Source organism: Ornithodoros turicata, chromosome 3 (assembly GCF_037126465.1).
Source record: "Ornithodoros turicata isolate Travis chromosome 3, ASM3712646v1, whole genome shotgun sequence".
Taxonomy (NCBI): Eukaryota; Metazoa; Arthropoda; class Arachnida; order Ixodida; family Argasidae; genus Ornithodoros; species Ornithodoros turicata.
Window position 1 is genome coordinate 28,593,299 of NC_088203.1, and position 21,160 is coordinate 28,614,458.

Here is a 21,160-nt window from a genome sequence, read left to right on the forward strand (position 1 = left end):
AGTTCCCCCTGAACAAGTTTTCAAGTATCCGGGTGAAACACGATATCTACCCAAAATCCTTGCAGTCCTTCAACTTGTGGTTGTAGGCAAACTGTCGGAAAAGTTAATCATAATGTCAGCAAAGACAGCTATTTGTGTCAACCTATTTGTAATCCTTTGATAATCCCCTCCTGCAGGAGACAAAAGAGGAATTTTTGTCGAACTCGGACATGTGTTTGAATACCACGGTCATTCACTGCCCCCGTTCCAAGCGGGAATATAAAGATTATTATTTCTCGTCCCAGTGTCACAGCAGTGGCTTGTTTCATATGCCTTTCGTTTCACCCGAAAATTCCCCGATGACATATCAGACAGAGATCGAAGTGTCCGATTTCTCCCCGAGTTCTCTTATGTAGACAGCACCCGATTTTTACCCCCGAATTTGAAAAATCATAAAACCCGAAAACGAAGAACCCTAATTATGCTTGGTGTTGAGGGGCAGCAGCAGACAAAGCCATGGGTTGAACACATAATAAAGTCGGCACAGGTGGCAGTAGTATTGTTTGTTATATGTGTTCTAACCCGCCTTTGTCTGCTGCTGATCCTCAGTACCAAGCAAGTCTACATGCAGTAATATTGCATAGGAAGTGAGTGCATGTCTGTGTAGTTTGTTTTCATCCTCGTTGTCTTTTTACACTCTTGTCATGCAAGCAGGGATCTGTACTTAAACTGAACTGGACTCTATCTTGTTGTATTGTTGACTGATTAGATGAGTCACAGAATTTGTGCGCCCATCTTACATACCAGGTAACAACGCTCCAAATGTATATTGTTTTGTTGACTTTATGATCTATGAGATCTATGTATTGGCATCGTAGCGGGCAACGCTCTAAACAGTGCATTTTAAGAAAAAATCTTCCTAGGAACAGCACCGCAAGCGATACTGCCCCGACGACTGTTTTATAGGCCGCGCGTTCAGAGGCAAAGGAGTGCATTGTCATCAAACAAGAGAACTACTGTAGGCGGAGGGTTAGACCTAACGCTGATGAGACAAGAACATAAGTCGCAGTGGCCTATTACACGGAGCTTGAACTATACACATGTGACGGTGTGGTAAATAATCGCAGTCATTAATTCTGACGTGGTTGCATGGGGTATAGTCCATCACATATCAGGTGACAGGGGATTTACGAGTATATTAATCTTCTACCTGAATATCTTCATCATATGCGACACTTCTACTTTGTCCCCAGATCAGACGAAAACTTCCTTGCAGTTGTAATTGGCGGTCGCATTTCGTTGGTCCTATATGGTAGACTGGTTGCTACAAGCCCCTGGCCAGTCCCTGAGCAGGATGTAACGGGGTGTATATGATGAGTGAACATAGGAAGTATATATAGTATGGTACCGTAGCGTTGCACCTGAAATATAGACCTGTCACACGCAGTGTTGCTGTGGACCATTGCTGTGTCGGCAACAACAACAACAAAAGTACATTTGTGTTGTTTGAGAATCGTAAGGATGTGATTGCTTTTAGCCCATGGCAATTTGCTTAAAATTCACTTTCCTGAACCGGTTCCAACCAATATTTTGCACTGCTGTGGAGCTGAACCCGAACCAAACCAATATGCATGAACCTGAACCCGAACCGAACCGAAAAAGGTAACGGTTCCGATCCCTGCAAGTGAACGTCATCAGTATTGTGCACTGATGGTGGACACGAAAGGCTGGAAAGGATGGACAAGCCAGAAAGCAGTCATGGGAGAATGTTTTTTCTTGTTTTCTGTTGCCCATGAAATCCTGAGGATTTACGTATAAATCTCATTTTGCAGGAATGTTAATTTTCTACAGCAGAAGGCTATAAGCTTTAATGATAGTGTGCGTGTACCACTGCATGCAATGTTGTTATAGATTGCAATAAACTTTGCAAACAGTACCGTGTGTTCATTCCAACATATACTGGCACTATACTGGCTGTATGGTTTGTGAGAGGGCACCAATACAAACCATACAGCCATGTACATACTTTGAAAGTCACGGCACTTTCTATAGGATCATGTTAATGTCAGCACTTGAAGTGTACATTTCTGTGCAGTGTAGATCTTCAAAAGTAAAGCTTTTGGTGACCAGATAGATCACAGCACTGGAGTTTCATTGTTGCGACAAATTTGTCAAATAATTTTACCATATGTTATTCCTTCATAGTACATTTCAACGATGGACCATATACACCCCATTGGTTTATCTCACATTGGCCTAGATTGTCCCCAGGGGTATTTATGCAGGATGTGAAAAACCACCTTATGGCTTTGGATGTGCTCTGTAGCGTGATATGGGATTAAACATGTTTCACTTGAGATATCTGATCTCTATCGAATTCTGTATTGCTTCAGGTAGGTCCTACATCGCCTGTATGATAGACTACGCATTGCAGTATGTTGGCCCTATAGGTCAAGGCATGGAAGTTCAAAACGTCATCCGTGCGGCCATATACAGCTGTTTTTCAATATGGTCTACAATTAGCCAGCTATTAGACATCAAAAATTAGACGTCTACTGTACGTTCAGAAATTATACATCTATTGTACGTCAAAAATTAGGTGTCTACTGTGCAACGTCTGAGTGATGTCTAGTAGACGGCTTTCTGTTGAGGTATAAATAACGTATAGGCTGTTAGACGTCTATAAGACATCTATACGTAGCCTTAGTCACAAAGTTTTGTCCTAGACATGTTTAGACGTCTACTATCCCACCATGTGCTGCCTGGGATATGTTTCGCAGAACCGCTTCGAATTTGCATTGGAGCCTCACTTTTGTGCTACGCACTTTAAAAGCCCATACCAGAGCTATATTGTCGTTTTCAGAACTGTACCTTGTGCAGACTTCAGAACCGAATGCTGTGAAGCATGATCATGGCATACATAGGCTTGCCATTTCAAGTGAGCTTACTCTCCTCAACAGGCGGAGGGTGTGAGGTGGCATGACGCACACAGTCGTAATCCAGTCGAAACAGGTAACGCATATGTAAGTATCCAGTAAGTAACGCATACAAGCACCGCTTGGCCAAGAGGTACATTTTTTAATGTATCTCTTAAATATAAGACGTACACATGCCCTCACGTGCGGTACATGGAACGCATAGCGTGCAGCGATTCAGGCCTACTCGTCGGGGTGGCTCCCCTCCTCTACGATATATGAACAGCCCCAAGAAGACACGCTGTACGATAAATATCACGAACAAATACTTTTATTCAAAAAAATACGTGCCTTGCAAGAGCGTTTGTCCATCGCGACTGTTCATTGTCATGATGCACAACCGTGGAACAAACGGAGGACAACGTACGTATGAACGGTGAGCAATGCATCTCTCCTTCACCACTGCGGCTGCTTGGCGGCCTTTCGATTCCTGTTCTTCCTCCAACTTCCGTTTCTTTCCGCAAAACGTGATACCAACCACAGAAGCTGATTCACTCACCCATTTACGACATCGCCTGGACGTACCCTAGGAGAAAATACAATGTAAAAATGCGAACAACCGAAACAGCCTGCCTGAGAAACATGCTTACCTGCGTGTGTAATTCAGGTATAAAGTGCAATCTACGCTTCTCTAATTCACGCATCAACGTTGGTGCATGAAGCGCAAAGTTCGTTGCCTCCACCCCTCAGTCGTTGTGCTCAGCCCGCCGGTCATCAGGAGAACTGGGCATCAGAGCGAAGATGAACGAAAATGTGTCGTACGGTCGAATAATTATTTCATAGAATAAGGCCCTCAAACGACTCCATTCTTGAAAGCGACGAGCGAGTTTCTTCAACGACCGACCGATCTGGTCGCTCCCCGACATTTCAAAGCAAACTGATTTGCTAGCGCTTGGGAGAAACGCATTCTTCATAAACATGCGATCCCTCACGATCCCTGACATGATGCGACCCCTGCGATTACACATGCGATCCCTGACAGTACAGAGCCATTACAGCACTGCTGCATAACGAAATTTATTGACTGGTATTCGGAATAACGTGAAATATTTTTGCAGTGCATGGAGATCGTGAGAAAGCATTCGTACGTATTCGCCCGAAACACGCGACACACATCACGTACACCTGGTACACCGCTCTTTAAAGGTACCTAACCGGTACGGTATCGCTTCAATTTCGCGGTGGTCGAGAACTGTACCTGCTGGTTGAGGACTGTACCTCATGTGTACCGCTTGGCCCAGGTGCGGTCATTTAAGCCGTAGTATGGCATCGGAAAATTTTTTCCTCATAATAATAATTGTGAACGTTACGTCGCGAGACAACTGTGATCGTGAGCGACGACACAGTGGTCGGGTCTGTGGACTAATTTTGCCCACCTGAGGGTTCATTAACGTGCAACAATTAATACACGGCACCACATTTAACGTCACTCGCGGAAGACGGCGTGTCTGAGCAACTTGTACCCATCCATCAAGTTGCCACAGTCCTCGGCCGGGTTTGAACCCGTGATCTTGAGATCAGCAGGAAGACACACTACCGAATGAGGCACTGAGGACGGCATTTTTTTAAACAGATAATCTGCGTAGAAATGCGCGTCACACAGCAAGTTGAATTGAATTGAATTGAATTGGTTTTCGTTGCTTTTAAAGCTGTCGTCGGCGCTTTCCCGTGTGCTTCCCAGTTGCCTGAAGGCTGGGCTCTTCTGGCAGCGGACAATCTTTTTGCCAAACAATGCAGCAAGCGTATAAATCTACTGCATTATTGCAGTGGAACGCGCGTGGCCTGCAGACTAAGTTACATGACTTGGAAGCATTTGTTCTACGGTTTCAAGCGCCTGTGCTGGGAATTGTGGAATGTCCCAGAAGGCTTTCGACTTTGTGGATATATCACTTACACATTGAACATCACATCTCCATCTCGAACTATCCTATCTGTACGAAATTACCTGACCTTGGCACTGATTCACTCTAGACGTGACCCATTTGCTACATAGAGTGCAAAGTGCGCATGGGTCCTGCTATACTGACTGTTGTGAGCCTGTACATTCCATGTCAGCTACTGTTATAGCTCGCAATATTAGGGATATATTTATTGGTCTCCCTTCCCCGTTTGTTGTAGTTGGTGATGTCAATGTACGCCGTTGTCAGGCATAAAACGGGAAGACGGTGTGGCCCCGCTGGTCGCTGACTGCCGGTGATGACAAAGTGGCGGTCCAGATGGCGTCCCTATTTGGCCAGAACAAATGTTAATGAATAAAGGTACAGAACAGCATGCGTGTTCGTATTGCCAACTGTAAGATGGGACAAGCATGAGCGACAACCGTTGCCAAAGATAAAATAGACGTTTATTAAGGCTTTAGGTTGGTAAAGGACTGAATAGATGTTGACGCGTCCACGCTTGCCGATGAACTCACGTCACCTCTATTGCGCCCGTCGCATTTGCGGATGGACGATGCCATAATGAAGAAGATTATTGGTCGGTGGCTGTGATGATGATGATGCTGCTGCTCACACGACCTCCACGTTGAAGACTGAGGCGTTCAGTCGCAGACACCGCAGGAGTGACGTAAAGCTGCGAGGGAAGCCACCTGGCATCTCACCATAGGTTCCTCGGTTTTACTGTTTATGCAGCGCTCTCTTGGCAGAAGCTTACTGCAAGCTTGGAGGTCAAGATGCACCGTTGGATTGCGGTGATTCCTCGCTTAGCAGGCATGAGATGGGGCAGCGACACGAGCTCTCCCTTGACCGTCCACAGGGCTTCGGTTTCAGGACCGCTCCCGTATGGTTTCCCGGTGCTTAATGGCCTCGCTCCATCTTTGGATCATAAGTTGCAGTGCCTCCTGGCGCGAAGCCTCCGTGTGTACCTCGGAGTCTCACGAGCAGCAGAGAACCGAGCAGCTATTGCTGAAGCGAAGGAGCAGGCAGCTGGACGTTCTTCGCTACGGTGAGACCCGCCAACGTTTCCCCCGCCTTTTTTCCCATCGCCGGCGGCATACACTCGTACAGAAGGTTTTGAGACACCAGCCCTGCAAGGTCCGCCGGTGATTGCTCAGCTGAAGCCTAGTGTTCCGCGTTCCGTGATGAAGATAGTGGCTCTCACAGCGGATATAGAGAAGGCGTTTTTGCAGATCGTGCTGGGCACTGCTGACCGAAATCGTTTGCGTTTTGTGTGGTATGCCACGACGCCACGGGCAGGCGAACCGTTGCCCCAAGTAGAAATTTGGCGCGTGACACGCGTGCCTTTCGGAGCCAAGTCTAGTCCCTTTATTCTCGCTGCCACTATACGTCACCACCTGAGAGTAGCAGAAGAGACATACCCACGCACGGCGGCCTTACTTTCCAGCCATTTCTATGTGGATGACCTCGTTGTCGGCGTTTCCTCGCCGGAAGAGGCGTGTACTGTTTAACACGAGTAGCGGCAAATCTACCGCGACGCGGGCATGAAACTGATTAAGTGGACGAGCAATAATGCTCAGCTCCGGGCTACCTTCGACGCCGATGTGACGTTGGAAGTTCGATGGGAAGTTCGACCACATCGCCACTAAGGAAGGTCCTAGGAATTGTTTGGGACATCTAGACAGATGAAATTCGGTATCCGTTGAAGTCAATATCGGAGTTCCTGGAGCAACGGTCGAATATCAAACGGTGTGCTGCAAGCAGTGCCTCGCATATATGATCCCGTGGGCTACGTGGCGCCAGGCGCCCACAGCTCCCCATAGAGCCCATAGTTTGAGATAATTCAGGCAACACTGGACATACGACCAATGAAAATGCGTCGTGATGCCTAGCAGCCAACCAATCAGCAACCTCTCCGTTTGGCTCGGCTTTCGGCCGGCCCTGGCTGCCATTGACTTCTACTGGTTTTCATACCTGGCGCCCGTTATTCCAAAATAACTAAGACATTCTTGATAGGTTAAATACATATTTATTGATGCAACGTGTAAATTCAAATGTTTGACTCATATATTCACCGTGCGTACAGGACGTTTCGTTCCTTGAATAGACAGCAACCAAACCAAGTTCGAACTTGCAAAGCACACACACGGTCTACTTCTGGGGGCGAGCGAAGTCCACGAGTGCGTGCGTTTCACAGATGGGCATCTTCTTCTCATTCTGGCGATGCACCGTAGGTCAAACAGTCACGGGAAATACTTTTGTCGTTACGAACACTCTCTTCTTAGTCACTGTATTTGAAAATGCGACAGCGCTCGAAAGTGTTCCTCAGGCGTCAGCTCACCAAGCATTCCAGTTCCGACCCGGCAAGAATGTCCGTAGGTTGACACTTTATCGGAGATCAGTACATGGCCAGAGTCACTATATAACTCACGAACAAACCCGCGCATACACTTCCTCTTTCGTCGTTGCGGTCAACCGACATCGGCGAGCCGCGAAGACGCAGCGACCTTACTTGGAGCTGCCCGCTTGGCCGACTGCCCAGACTGCCCGCGAAAAGTGAGCTGTCAGATATTTCGAAACTTTATCAACCAATCCCGGAGCGCGTATCCTCCTTCGGCCAATGGGCATCCGTCATGATGCCTGACGATGAAATACCACGTGACTGTGACGTGATTTCATTTTTCTACTGCCGCAAATGCGGGGAGCTGTGGAGGCCTGCGTGGCGCCTTTCGTGTTGACAGCCAAGATATTGCTACAACGGGTTCGGCTCTCCAAGATGAGTTCGGACGTGGAACTACCAGAAGACCTAATGGGAGTGTGGTCGTCTTGGTGCCAGCAGGTACCTTTGTTGTCTCACGTCTCGTTACCACGACTGCTCGGAGGGAAGATGTCGGAGGTCAGCACCGCCCTGCATGTGTTTTGCGACGCCAGTCAGCGAGCATACGGTGCGGACGCCTACCTGGTGACGCTCGACACGGACGGTCATTACAGTGCGGGTCTTCTTTTGGCAAAGTCTTGGGTGGCCCCGGTCAAAACGGTGCCGTCATCGCTACAAGGCTTATGAGGTCCTTACAGACCACGCTATCTCCGTCCACCGTACCCACTGTGTTGTGGACGGTCTCTGAGATAACACTCTACTAGGTTTACGGATCAACGAACGAGTTGACACCTTTCGTACAGAACCGAGTGTCAGATATACGGGCTGGTACGGAGCCTAGTCAGTGGCACCACTGCCCCGGCAAAGGAAATCCCGCGAATCTCCTCACGAGAGACACTTCATGCCTCCACTTGCTGAACAAAAGTGTGTGGTGGCAGGGGCCCTCGTGGCTTATGGATTAAGAGTCTTGGCCTCCAGCATGGCGTACTTCGGATGAGCCCTGCGACGAGGTACGAAGCGAAACAGAGGCCCGGACGGCGTGCAGCGTACCCTTCTTGGCTACTACTCCCCTAATGGACGTTGCCAAATACAGTTCGCTCCACCGCCTGCTGAGAGTTACCGCTTGGGTGTCGAGATTCCTGCACAACTGTAGGCATACCACAGCCGAAAGGAGGGGACCTTTGACGGCCGCCGAGGTAATTGCAGCGGAAACATATTGGATCACAGCGGCACAAGGTCAAAGGTCACTCGGCGTCCCAAGGAGTACTCCGCAAGCAGCTGTACTAGAGGAATGCAATCAACCTACACTGCATGTGCTCCAAACAAAGGAGGTCATCAAAGTACACCTGCGCCACCAAGCGCGTCACGCGGCTCACCCCCTGGCATGCTTAGATGTAACCCGACCTAACTCTGGTTTTGGGACAGTAGTCAGAAGCCTCCAGCAACACATCCCAACTGGATACGCGAAAGACAGGCAGCCAAACACGCCTCCTTGGAGAGAGCCATTGCCACCTCCAGCATGCACCACTATCCCTGGAATTACCAAAAAGAGCAACATGGCTCTGGAAGTTGTTATGCAGCTTGCGCTGGACGTGGTAACAGAGCTAGGGGAGCGCAATACCCCCGTGTATACTGACGGTTCCGTGTCTGTGGATGGGGCTTCCTCGGCCGTCTATGATCCCCGTCATGCCGAAACCTTACAGAGCAAGCTAAGTCACAAGATCTCGTCCAGTCCACGACTGCGGAACTTCACGGGATATTCTCGGCGCTGAAGCACATGGCGACTCACCAGCCGCAAACGTGGGTACTTTTTACTGACTCCCGATCTGCCATACAAACACTAGAGTCAAACAAGGAGACCACCAATGACGCCATGCGGAGCAAAATTACCAAGACATACGGTAAACTCAGACGAGACGGACATCAGGTATCCATCCAGTGGATCCCCAGCCACTGCAAAATTCCTGGAAACGAGAAGGCGGACGAGGCTGCAAGAGAAGCCCACTCCCTGAGATGGAGGGAACACATACCACTGACCAAAGACGACATCAAAAGGGCAGCAAAGCTAACGGCAGATGTGGAGATGAAGAAGCTCCTGGCCAATCTACAATGGAGACACCCCAGGTTTCTCGCCCTCGATGGTCCGTATAAATATACAGGCTGTAGATACATGAGCCGGACCGACGCAGTACTCATTCATCGACTCCGACTTGGCACTGCTTTCACAAGAGCTTATAGGTATAAGCTAAACATGACCGACGACCCTACATGTAGGCAATGCTACACGAGCGAAGAGGACTCCATACGCTACTACACTGCACGAAATATGAGGACGAGAGAAAGATCCTCCAAAAGCGTCTCTTGACACTGGACAGCCGGCCACTTACCATTGCAAAGATTCTGGGTGCATATTCTATAGACGACAGTTGCCGCAAGGCGGCAGGCTACCTGCTACAATTCCTCAACACCGCACACCTGCGGGACCTGTGACACGTGCTTCCGCGCATCTTCATTTCCCTGTGTCTGTTTATTTACGTGTGTGAGTGTGTGATTTTTTTTTTGTCCGGGTGAACCTTTTCTTTTTCTTTTTTGATGAGTAGCAAGCCAAAATATTGGCTGATCTCTCTCAACTCTTAAAAACAATAACAACAAGAACAACAAGGTCAAATTTTCGGTTCTTATCCCCCCGGCGCACAAGTCCTTACAAAATGTGTCTGTCCTCCATGATGACAATGGCGTTCTCTGTCTGACGGGCCGCCTTCAGTACAGCGATTTTGGAGAAACCCAGAAGCATCCCATCGTCATTCCCGCGGACCACCCGTTCACCGCTTTTTTAGTTTTCGGGGCTCATGTCAGGCTTCTGCATGCTGGAGTTCAGGAGACACTCGCCGCGCTTCGGGAAGAGTACTGTGTCCTCCGTGGTCGTCAGGCTGCGAAGAGGATCCTCCATGGACGTCGCACTTGCCGACGAGCAAACGTTCAGGCGTGCACAGAAGTTACTGCTCCGCTACCACGAGACCGCTTGTCACAATCCGCACCATTCGAAGTGACAGGCACCGATTTTGCGGGTCCACTGTACTACAAGTGTTCAAAAGGTGTCGGAAAGATGATGTGCAAAATGATGTGCAGATGATGTGTCCGATGCGGTGCAAAAACGCCTTCTTTATATCCGCTGCGAGAGCCACATGATAAGTTCGAAACCGCAACAGCAATTGCAGAATGTCCGGGTTAAGGTTAGGGCCGGCGTGAAGAGCTTCGTTGAGAAAGAGAGAACCGTGAACCTTCGACGAGGCATCAAACACAATTCGACCTTTTGTTGTCTCGCGGTCCCTTCAGATGACTATAACAGAGAGGCCCGGCCACCGACTCCGGTTGTAGGACCCGTTCATCGTGTTGAACACGCAAATGCTGTCGTATGGTGGAATCATATTCTTCCAGCAACGTTTGGTCTCTCCGTAATCGTTTGATGGTACTATCCAGCCTCTGGACCGCCAACTTCATGTTGTCACCCAATGCTTCAGGCCCTTCCGACTTCCAAGGCAAGCGAACGGTGTAACGACCGTGTAACAACTGCGCTGTGGACCGGAACTTGCGCAGGATAGTGTCACCGTCGGGGTCGAACTGATGACGGTCAATTATGCTTAAAGGCGGCAGGTTGCTGGTCGATGACGTTGGTATCCTCCTGGTGCACCTCAACGCCTGGCAAACGGCAGAGAATGAAGAAAGAGACGTCACAACAGTTCCAGTAGACGGATGCACCGTCGACGGCTCTTGTGCTGCAGACTGAGACGACTGCGGGGACTGCTCAGTGCTGGATGAGTTGACCCCCGGCCACAGCTGAGTAAGATGACGTCTATGGCAGTGGTCACACTGCTAGGTCTGCCTGATCCTGCAATCCTTCGATATGTGCGACCGTCGTCCGCAAAGGAAACACCTGCCCTCCCGGAGCAGGATCAATCGTACTTCCTCAGGGCTCAAACCAGCAGTGCAGCCCTCCAACCGATGCTGTCCGGACTTGCAAAGCACACACGTAGGAGTGCTTGGGGCAGCCATTGCAGGTGCTGGATCTGAGACAGACGACGCGGTTGCTGTCAGCGAAGATGCAGAGGCTGGGGTCGGCTCCCTACGCTTGGGAACGTCATCTGCCTCCCTTCGGGCTCGTTCCCGACATTCAATCTCACTCTCCAGGAAATCTACTAGGGATGATAAAGAGTCGCCTTCCTGGCCTGCATGGAACGAAACGAAATACAGCCCTGTACCCACAGGGATACACAGGTCCTTACCCTGGGCATGATGAATAATAGCTACACAACGTCAACGTCTGTTTTCAATGACGGGTCATCTACTCGGGACGGCTTTTCCTCAGCTTTTGTTATTCCATCTAAGTGAATCCCCTGTGGTTACCATCTTTCGTAGAGAACATCATCTACGTGTGCCGAGCTCTACGCCACTCTCTTTTGCTGTGCAAAAGATATCAGCCGGGGTCCGGGGTCAGTCACTCGTGGTCAGTCATGTTGTCTTTGACATCCTGCAAGTTATAGGTAGGCGGCTGTTGCAGGGCACACTGTCGCATTACAGTGGATCCCAGCACATATTGGCTGCAGCGGTAATCGAGAGGCAGACAGAGTCGCATGTAGCGTCCACCAGCTCTTTCCGCCATAATTATGTCTCCGGGCGACCGTCGGTACCCCCTTTCGACACTGACCGGCCCAGTAGCAACACGACGTAGCCCACTCCCTTCAATCTGCTGTAGACTCCACGCTTTCACTTGAAATTCCTCCGCGACTACCGCGCCCTTTTACTGCGCTCTTCCACCGAATGAGGCTGAACGCTGCCGTTATACCTGCCTTTAAACACCATCTCTGCTCCACCTCCTCTTCCTTCTGCCCTATTTGTGAAGTGCACGGCGACCTCTGCCACGTTATTCTGGCTTGTAGGCAACATCACCAAGAGCGTGCACTGATGGAAATTGCTATGCGACGTATTCACAAACGACTGTTCAACCTCGCGAAGATTCTTGGACCTTGGTCGTACGCTGCCCACCAGATGCAACAACAACAACTTTATTTTTGACCTTGGAGAGTGGGGAGTTTCATCGCCACAGGCGATACTCTACCCCATTGCTCGTGGGAATGGGGGAATAAAATATCGAGTTCCTTCACAATAACCATCGAAGGCCGATGGTGTCCAGAAATGTCAGAAGAGCTTTGAGCGCAGAGCGTTGCTGGGCTGGATTGGGCCAGGGACCAAGCAATTTCGATAGGGAGAAAGGGCGAGAGTCCAGCTGACGAAGAGACTCGGAGAGTGTGGTTCGGGAAGGTTGGTAGTGAGGGCAATGAAGAAGAATATGCTCCATATCCTCAAGAGCACCACAGTGGCAGCAGGTGGGAGAGTCAACTTGTCTCAAGCGGTAACGCCACTGAGCTGTAAAGGCCACATCGAGGCGCATTCGGTGGATTAATGCAGCATCTTGACGATAGGTGTTTTGTGGCATGCGGAGAACGAGCGTTGGGTCAACTCTGCTCAACATAAAGGGGGGAAGAATGTCGGTTGTCCGTTGGCGGGAAGCTAGGGGTGTCACTAGGCGTCGCAGAATTGAACGGCGGTCTCCTCTCAGCAGAACAATACTGGTCCGTTTCCGATACGAGAGTGCTGCTTCTGCGGCGCTGTCGGCCTGCTCGTTCCCCACGACACCACAATGGGGTGGAACCCACTGGAAAACTAGCCTGTGGCCTGCTGCGTAGATAGTGTGGTAAGCCATTAACACATCTGTGACTAGGGGTGGGAATGGGCCTCGTATACCGGAATTTTCAATTGCTTGAAGTGCAGATTTGGAGTCTGTAAACACTGCCCATTCCCGGGGTGTAAAATCAGCGATGTGTTGTAGAAAGAAAGGATGGCATAGAGTTCCGCAGCTGTGGAGGAGGTTGGATGTGAAAGGCGTCTTCCGTGCACTACGCCTTCGGGTGGTATGACGAATGCTGAGGCGGACTTGTTTCGGGATGCGCCATCGGTATAGGCTGCCGTAAACGAAGAAAACTTCTCGTCAACCAGAGCATGACAATGGGCTCGTAGGACTTGAGGAGGGACCTGATCTCTTCTTTCCAGAAGGTTTGGGAGGCGTACAAAAGTGGGGGGTACCGGTAGAGACCAGAGGGCTTCCGGCGGTATAGTGTTCTTAGTTATGAAGCCAGTGAGAGTCTGGCGTGTCCTCTGCTCTACTCGATAGAAGTCGCCTTCAGGGCGGTATCGAATTTTCCTGAGGAGCGGGTGGCGGGGAATGTGAGCACGCAAACGGAGGTAGTGCCGAGCCGTTTCCCGTTCACGGAGAACCTCAATCGGGAGCTCACCAGCTTCAGCCAGTACTTGCCGTGTTTCAGCCATTCTTGGAACTCCAAGGCATCGACGAAGGCTTCGAGCAAACAGGGACCGAAGTGTATTTAATGAAGTTGTTAATATCCTGTGCAGAATAGGAAGGCTGGAAGCACAGTCGCCCTTACCAATGCCGCGTGAACCGCGAGCAGGGAACGCTGATCACAGCCCCATCCTGAGACAGAAAGATGTTGAATTGCGGGGAGCCATCGCTGCACTTTAGTTTCAAGGTGTTTAATTTGCCGAGCCAGATGCAAGGCCTTCGTGTTGTTGCGGAGTTCTTGCGCTCCACTGGTTTGGCGACGGATCCCTAAAGGGGCTCCCCCATCATCCTCCCTTCGTCCGTTTCCAATGTGTAATAGGGCAGTGTACCTCCACAGCCGTGGTGAATCGCCCACCTCATCATCATCCTATGTGTATGTGTGTGTGTGTGTGAACTTCAGCGAATGATACTCGCACTGAATGGCATTCGTTCCTTGTCAGTGTCACACGATGAAACCAAATGGCATTACGTGCGAATGGCATTCGCCCAGCGAGTAAGTTCGAGGACGTCATTCGCTTTTTCCTCTCGCACCGACTGCGTACCCTCGTCAGTAGAGAGGCAGCACAAACAACAACTATAAACTGTTAGGAGATATTGAACACGAATTGAAATTGAGTTGTACGTCAATATTTTATCACGAATGTAACAATTTTTTACATGAAGGATGGAAGGTTTCAAACTGTTTTTCAGATAAATACCCTCGTTTCCAACTTGCGCAGTCTTGGCTTGTGATACTTAGCCAACTGACCATCGTCCAAAACGCAACAATTGTGTGAACTTATCAAATGTTTGGCTAGTTCTAAGAAAAATTAATGAAAATATAACGAATGTACCTGTATATAATTTCATATGTACGGCCTTCGTGTCTTAATCACCGACAGATACATCACTTGCGAATGTCATTCTTTCTCGTTGTGTAGCTCGATGCAATAGAAACGAATGACATTCGGTACAAATGTCATTCAATGTGGCGTGCGACAGGGGTATTTCACTCATTTATCGTCTGAAATACTTCTCGTACATTCCCCTACACAGCGGGCCGTTGACACGCTTGAAGGGATATGAAATTTCCCGAAAACCCCATATTTTCTTCTTCCTGTGGAGAACCTCGTACAGGAGAAATTTTTCCCGAAGTGTGCCACTTTTGACTACGCGCGGTTTAAATCGTGTCCGAGCCGTCCTCCACGATCTTCCTTCCTCGCGCATTCCTCCTTTCACTTCTTGACTACCACACGTAAGATCACGGGACCTCCTTACATTACGTTTGCACACGGCTCGCACGAAGTTCCGCCAAGTCCAAGCCGCTCCATGCGGCGAATGACGGGGCCATGTTTCGGCGCATGACGCGCTCTGACGCCGCTCTCTGTGGCTTGTCGCTGAGTGCATCAGTTTCGTGCAACTTCGGTATTTCGTTTACATTCTTTCATGAGAAAACTTTTCGTTGCCGAACGTAAGATTTGGATTGAGTCTTTAGCAATGTTTCTTGTGTCAAACAAAGACGAGAAGAAAAAAAGTTCTCGTTGTCTCTTTAGGGTTTGTTATTCAACCCCCTGCTGAAAATAAGCGCCTCTGGTGGGGTATTTCTCGATGCTTTCTTTGTAGCATGCAGCGGTGTGGTAATTGGTCGGTGGCATAGACATCACCGCAAGCAGTTGTTGGCATGTTGTTGTTATGAGCGTTATTCTAAATAACGAAAAAATACTGTAGTAACCACGTACTGAGAACGCCAGTGCATGGGTTTGGGCCTGAACAAACATGTTTTTCTTCGTGCGTTCAAGACTGTCGTTGTGAAACACTTTCTAAAGGGTGTTTATGCGAACCATTTTCTCTGTACAGATACAGACGGCGTCGACTTAGACACTCGGTCAGGCATTAAAGATGTACGTACGGTAGGTAACTTCGTGCGGGCAAGCTTTCGATGTTTTAGCTCTCAGTTTGTATATATCTAGTGAGACGTTGCTGAGCGGAGTTTTCAGCGTGGGTTTTAGGGTCTTTGGTCGGCAGTCAGTGCTGTATTTGTCTCGTTTTCAGTCCCTTTCGTTGCCCCCTGTACTGTTTTTTTTATCGTTTCTAGAATGGATCACCAACCCGCCCGGATTTTAACTTTATTTCAGAGTGAGCTTTGCATAAAATTCTTTCTCAAATATCTCTTTTAGATGCGGTCCTGCAGACGACGTCTGCTACATCTGTTGGCCGTCGGGATCATCATTATTTACTTGGCTTACAGCCTGACTACCGCAATGTCCCCCCTGAGTGGTTTTGATTCTCAAGAAATCATGGAACAGCCAACAGGCAACGGTTCTCATGCCACTGTGGCCAAAGGTACAAAGGTTCGTGACTATCAGATCAGGAGGCCTACACGCGGTTGATGTTTCATGTTTACCTTGTACCTTTAGAAAAGTTTCAAAACAGAGCCTAATCAATCGAACTGCTGCCTCCAGAGGTTCTCTCCTGCTGAACTCACGCTATCCAGACATTAGCCCTCACTTAATCATACAACACTGTATCCTCTACAGGTGTCTGGACACTAGACAACGGAGGACGATTGGGAAACCAGATGGGTGGATATGCTGCCCTCTATGCGTTGGCTAAAGTGAACCGACGACAGGCTTACGTTCATCCTGACATGTATAAAATCCTGAAACCATACTTCCGCTTCACACTTCCCATCCTTGCTCGGAAGGCACTTAGCACTACGAACTGGAGATTCTACCAACTAGAAGACAGAATGAAAGAGAATTATGCTCATATTCGAGATCTGCATGTCTGGTTCAAAGGCTTCCCCTGTTCCTGGACCTTCTACCAGAGCATTCGTGAAGAAATCGTTAAGGAGTTCACGTTCCACGAACACATCAAAGGCAAGGCTTGGAAGACACTGCACAAGCTAAGAGGAAATAGAACTGAGCCTACATTCATCGGTGTTCACGTCAGACGCGGTGACTACGTCCGCATCATGCGTGATTCGTTCAAGGGCGTCGTAGCAGACAAGACTTATTTCCAGAAAGCCACAGGTTATTTTAGATCGCGTTACAAGGAGTTGGTATTCGTTGTGGTCAGCGACGATATCGCGTGGTGCAAAGAAAACATCGATACTTCATTGGGGGACGTTTACTTTCCTGGCGACGGGGACGAAAAATCCCCTGGCAGCGATCTAGCTCTGCTCGTCCAATGTAACCATACCATCATGACACTTGGGACGTTCGGCTACTGGGCCGGCTATTTAGCCGGTGGGGAAGTCGTCTACTTGGCTAACTTCACGCTCCCTGATTCACCAATGTTGAATTTCTTTTTCCCACCTGCCGCGTATCTTCCTGAGTGGGTCGGTATTCAGGTGGACCTCTCCCCGATTCTGAGGCGAAATGTCAGTCAAGGGGTGGGCAGTAATAGTAATAGTTTGTATTATAATACTTTTACTGTAATACTTTTGAGTATTTGTATTATGTATTATAATACTCGTCCTCGAAAAGTATTTCTATCTGTATTATAATACACACAATTATAATACTCTAGAAGGTGTAATATTTTTTAGAGGTCGTAATTCCGAGTGTCACCAGTGCACTTTATGAGAAAATTTCATGTGTTCCACATATTTTTGGAGACATAAACGGCCCCCTTTATTCCCTTACCCAAAATTCTCCAAAAGAGAGTGACCTCACGACCAGAGGTTACTGAACGCTCTCCTACATTCCTTCTTGTTCATGGTCCCTAAGGATGAGTAATCACGTTTACAAGGCCTTTGTCGCCTGAACCAGAGCACGCAGTAAGGTCACCCTTGTAGGCTGTTGCACCACGGACCGTCGCGCAATTTTGAACGGCCCCATTTTTATTGCACCCACTGAACGAAATCGAGTCTGACACAGTGAGAGTGGGCAGTCGACTGTGCTCAGAAGTAGTCAGCACCAGGGTTGTGGAGTTGCCACTCCGGAGTTGAAATTATTCCAGAATCATTCCAGATTTAGCAGAGCCCGGAATGGAATTGGAATGGAATGCCGGAAACTGTCATAGGAATGGGAATGGAATGGTCTGGGTGCCCCGGTGGCAGTTTTGGTTTCAACGTGCTGGTTTCTGCCCTCGCACCCTTTGCACCGCACCTGCACACGGTCAAGAGTGAAATAACCTTGCCTTTGTGCTTTTTCCGTGCTTGGTAATGTCAATCTCATCTAGCACTGCTGGACTTGCCAGTGTGGTTACCGATCCTTTTCTTTTATTGAGAGAATTAACGGAATGGAATTGGGTTGCCAAGCTATTCCAGAAGTGGGAACTGACCATACCTTTTCATTCCGAGGAATGGAATTGGAACGGAATGGGAGACCCCATTCCGCAACCCTCACCAGCACTATGTCATCAGATCAGAGAGGTACTCTCATTTGCCTGACTTCATCTAACACCGAACAGACATGCAGTGCAAGACTGTCCCTTCGAGAGCACACCCACACCCACACATAAATTTTTTAACGATGTTTACTGAAATACCATCATGACCCACTGCAGCCGTATTATTTAGTTGCACGATGACATATTCTATCTCGCCTTGCTCTACCGGCGCTAGAAAAAAATGAAGCCGGATGTCGCTCAAGGTTCAATAAGTTAACCACTGATAGTCACGCTCTCCCGTTCCAATGTTCGTGAAGAAGTTGTTGAACATATCGGTAATACAAAGTTTGTTCGAGATAAGCGTTCCATCGTCATCTCTAACCGCCATAATGCCAGTACTGCACAAATTGTGTATATTCCTGCTTTTTCCTTCTTAAGAATCCCCAATTTTATATCGATGTCAGTTTTTTTGCCGGATTTTGTATCATGTGTATCACTTACTAGCATTACTTGTGTAATACACAGTATTGTGTATTAAGAGCGAACACCTTTTTAACGAAAGTACTAGTAGAACGAATTTTTTTCGCGGTCCCGCCAGAGCCGCATAGGACTAATGTATTTTTCAAACATTTAGTACAAATTTCTTTACAACAAAAATACCTTAATAACGAACGAAAATGCGGCCCCTTCAACGCAATTTCCAACACATACAACGAAGCTCCTCAGGGGAGTTCGGCGGGTTTTACGAGGATTATACGTACATACCAAGTTTTTCTCCCGGTGCGGGCCCCCTCCTTTATGATCTACGTTTCCAAGTTTTGTCGTGAGAAAGGGGTGACATCATCAGATAATCCGTCACAAAGCCTCCCGGGCAATTCCCGGTCACCTTGGAGTACGAAGCCCGATCGACCTCCTTTCTGACTTGAGTTCACAGCGTCCAGTGCACACCAGGACAGCAGCATTCACGAAGAGTCCGTTGTGGCGGTCAGTTGTGCTATGGTAGACATGTCACCGAAGGGCGGCGATGCTACCTCTGCAAGAGCATGCTCGAAGCGGAAGCAGTTTACAGTCGAGGAGAAGATCGCGGTGCTGAGAGCCGTTGATAGCGGGCAGAAGAAATTGGACGTTGCAAAAGAATTTGGGATTAGTGCTTCTACACTTTCGACTTTTTTGAAGGACCGAGAGAAGATACAGAAACAGCACGAGAACAACGAAGGATCCTGAGCGCGAAAAAGGATACGTGCGGCTAACTTCGAAGAAGTGGACAAGTGCGTTTACCGATGGCTGTTAGAGGTGAGATCCCAGGACATACCCATATCGGGCCCCGTGTTGTGCGCGAAAGCAAGGGAGTTTGCAGCCATGTGTGGTGTCGAAGAGAAATCCAAAGCAACGCAGGGGTGGCTCCGAGCTTTTCGTGCACGGCACGGCATCGTCTTCAAGTGTGTGTCAGGAGAAGAGAGGTCGGCCTCTCAAGATGCTGTGCAAGGTTGGCGAGACCAAGAAATGAAACAGGTGCTGTCACAGTATGCCCCAGAAGACATTTTTAATGCGGACGAGACCGCGCTGTTTTTCAAGCTGCTACCAGAGTGTACGCTGGCAGTGAAGAAAGACAATTGCAAGGGAGGGAAAAAAATCCAAGGAACGCATTTCGGTCCTCCTTTGCTGTAACATGACCGGGACAGCGAAGCTGAAGCCGCTAGTGATAGGCAAGTCTCGAAATCCACGCGCATTCAAGAACGTACGCAGCCTCCTGGTAGACTACAGATGGAACCAGAAAGCCTGGATGACTTCAGCGATATTCACCGAATGGCTGCTGCAGCTAGAAAAGAAAATGAAGGAACAGAAAAGGCACATCGCTGTCATCCTGGACAACTGTTCTGCACACTCCAAAGTTCCCAAGATGACGTACGTCAAAGTGCTGCTTCTTCCACCGAACTGTACGTCGGTGCTTCAACCCCTCGACCAAGGCATTATTCGCTCGCTCAAGTCGCATTACCGAAGACGGATGCTAGAGGAAATCCTCATCAACATCGAAGCAAAAGTTCCAAAACCAACGAACATAGATATCCGCCAGGCCATTGAAATGTTGACTGGCGCATGGCGGAGTGTGATGCAAGAGGTTGTTGAAACTTGCTGGCGCAAAGCCTGGTTCATCGAGTCGAGAGACGACGGAACCATTTTCACCGCAGCTAACTGTTGTGACGAGCCTGAATCCTTGCAGAGGGCATGAGTAGGATATACAAGAAGGATCAACCTCCCGGAAAACTTGCTTGCAGAGGACTTTGTGAGTGCCGATGAGCATGCTGCTGCACGTGCGTCACAATCCGAAACCGATATAGTTGCTGAAGTTCAGATGGAGAAAGACAGAATAGAAAGCGAAGAGGAAGAAAGCCAAGATAAAGAAAATAAAGAAGCGCCAACTGTGACTGCTACCGAGGCGCTACAGATGATAGATAAACTGCAGCGGTTTCTTTCTTCTTGTAACAACGTGCCTGAAGCACACTTTGGAAGCTTGGGCAATCTGCTTATTTACTGTTCAGAAAATGCAATGAAAGCACTTGTTCAAAAAGGGCTAACTGATTTCTTTGTGCGCAAATAAATGTGTTCTCTAAGTGCATATTAACAATTTGAGTGGACTCTCCCTTCTTGCTTTTATGGTTATCGCCAGGCGGACCGAGCGAAGCGGAAATGTAAACAAACAAGATGGCGGACATCCCCTTTAACGAAGTGACCTTTATTATGAAAATTTTTCGCAGTCCCCTGAGCTTCGTTCTAAAGGAGTTTGACTGTACCTCAAGTATCACAGTATTATGTATTAGTATTGTAATACTGATTTCTGGGAAGTATCATGTATTTGTATTATAATACAAAATATGGGTATCATTGGCCACCCCTGACTGTGGAACGAAGTCTTCTACTGGGAAAACAAAATCAAGAAAGAGGGATGGTTAACCTGCGTATTTCAAATGGTGAGCCAAAACTGCGAGAGAGAGAAATACATGATGACGATGAACATGAAAGAACTGACCGAAGAAAGAGCCCTGGACCGACAATCCAGAAGATGTCGGTTCGAGTCCTACAGCTGGCTAACCTTTTCAGTGACTTTCATCTTTCATGATGACAATGATATGGGGATGTCTTCCGCTCATTGAGCAGAATGCTATACCCCATTGCTATTGGGGGAAAATGAGAGGATGGTGATGAG

The 21,160-nt window shown here is 48.5% G+C and overlaps 2 protein-coding genes across 4 annotated transcripts in view; both read left to right on the forward strand.

The window, feature by feature from the left end:
* The window catches only part of LOC135388343 (galactoside alpha-(1,2)-fucosyltransferase 2-like), a 31,670-nt gene extending 11,098 nt beyond the window's left edge, over window positions 1-20,572 (forward strand). Inside the window, exons 1-4 of one of the 3 annotated variants that reach the window (XM_064617846.1) lie at window positions 2,627-3,002; window positions 15,478-15,530; window positions 15,798-15,963; window positions 16,158-20,572. In XM_064617846.1, the coding sequence (XP_064473916.1) occupies window positions 15,798-15,963; window positions 16,158-17,128 (1,137 nt within the window). In that variant the 5' untranslated portion in view covers window positions 2,627-3,002; window positions 15,478-15,530 and the 3' untranslated portion in view covers window positions 17,129-20,572. Of the gene's footprint in view, window positions 1-2,626; window positions 3,003-15,477; window positions 15,531-15,797; window positions 15,964-16,157 lie in introns of those variants that run through there. The other 2 variants (XM_064617844.1, XM_064617845.1) reach the window with 2 other exon arrangements.
* LOC135389246 (tigger transposable element-derived protein 6-like) lies at window positions 19,625-20,185 on the forward strand. Its single transcript, XM_064619311.1, has one exon. The coding sequence runs from the start codon at window positions 19,625-19,627 to the stop codon at window positions 20,183-20,185; it is 561 nt and encodes a 186-aa protein (XP_064475381.1).
* Window positions 20,573-21,160: the final 588 nt, after the last annotated feature.

What these genes read in the sequence shown, in the direction of transcription:
- LOC135389246 (XM_064619311.1), top strand. Translation starts at nt 19,625, where the DNA reads ATGACCGGGACAGCGAAGCTGAAGCCGCTAGTGATAGGCAAGTCTCGA.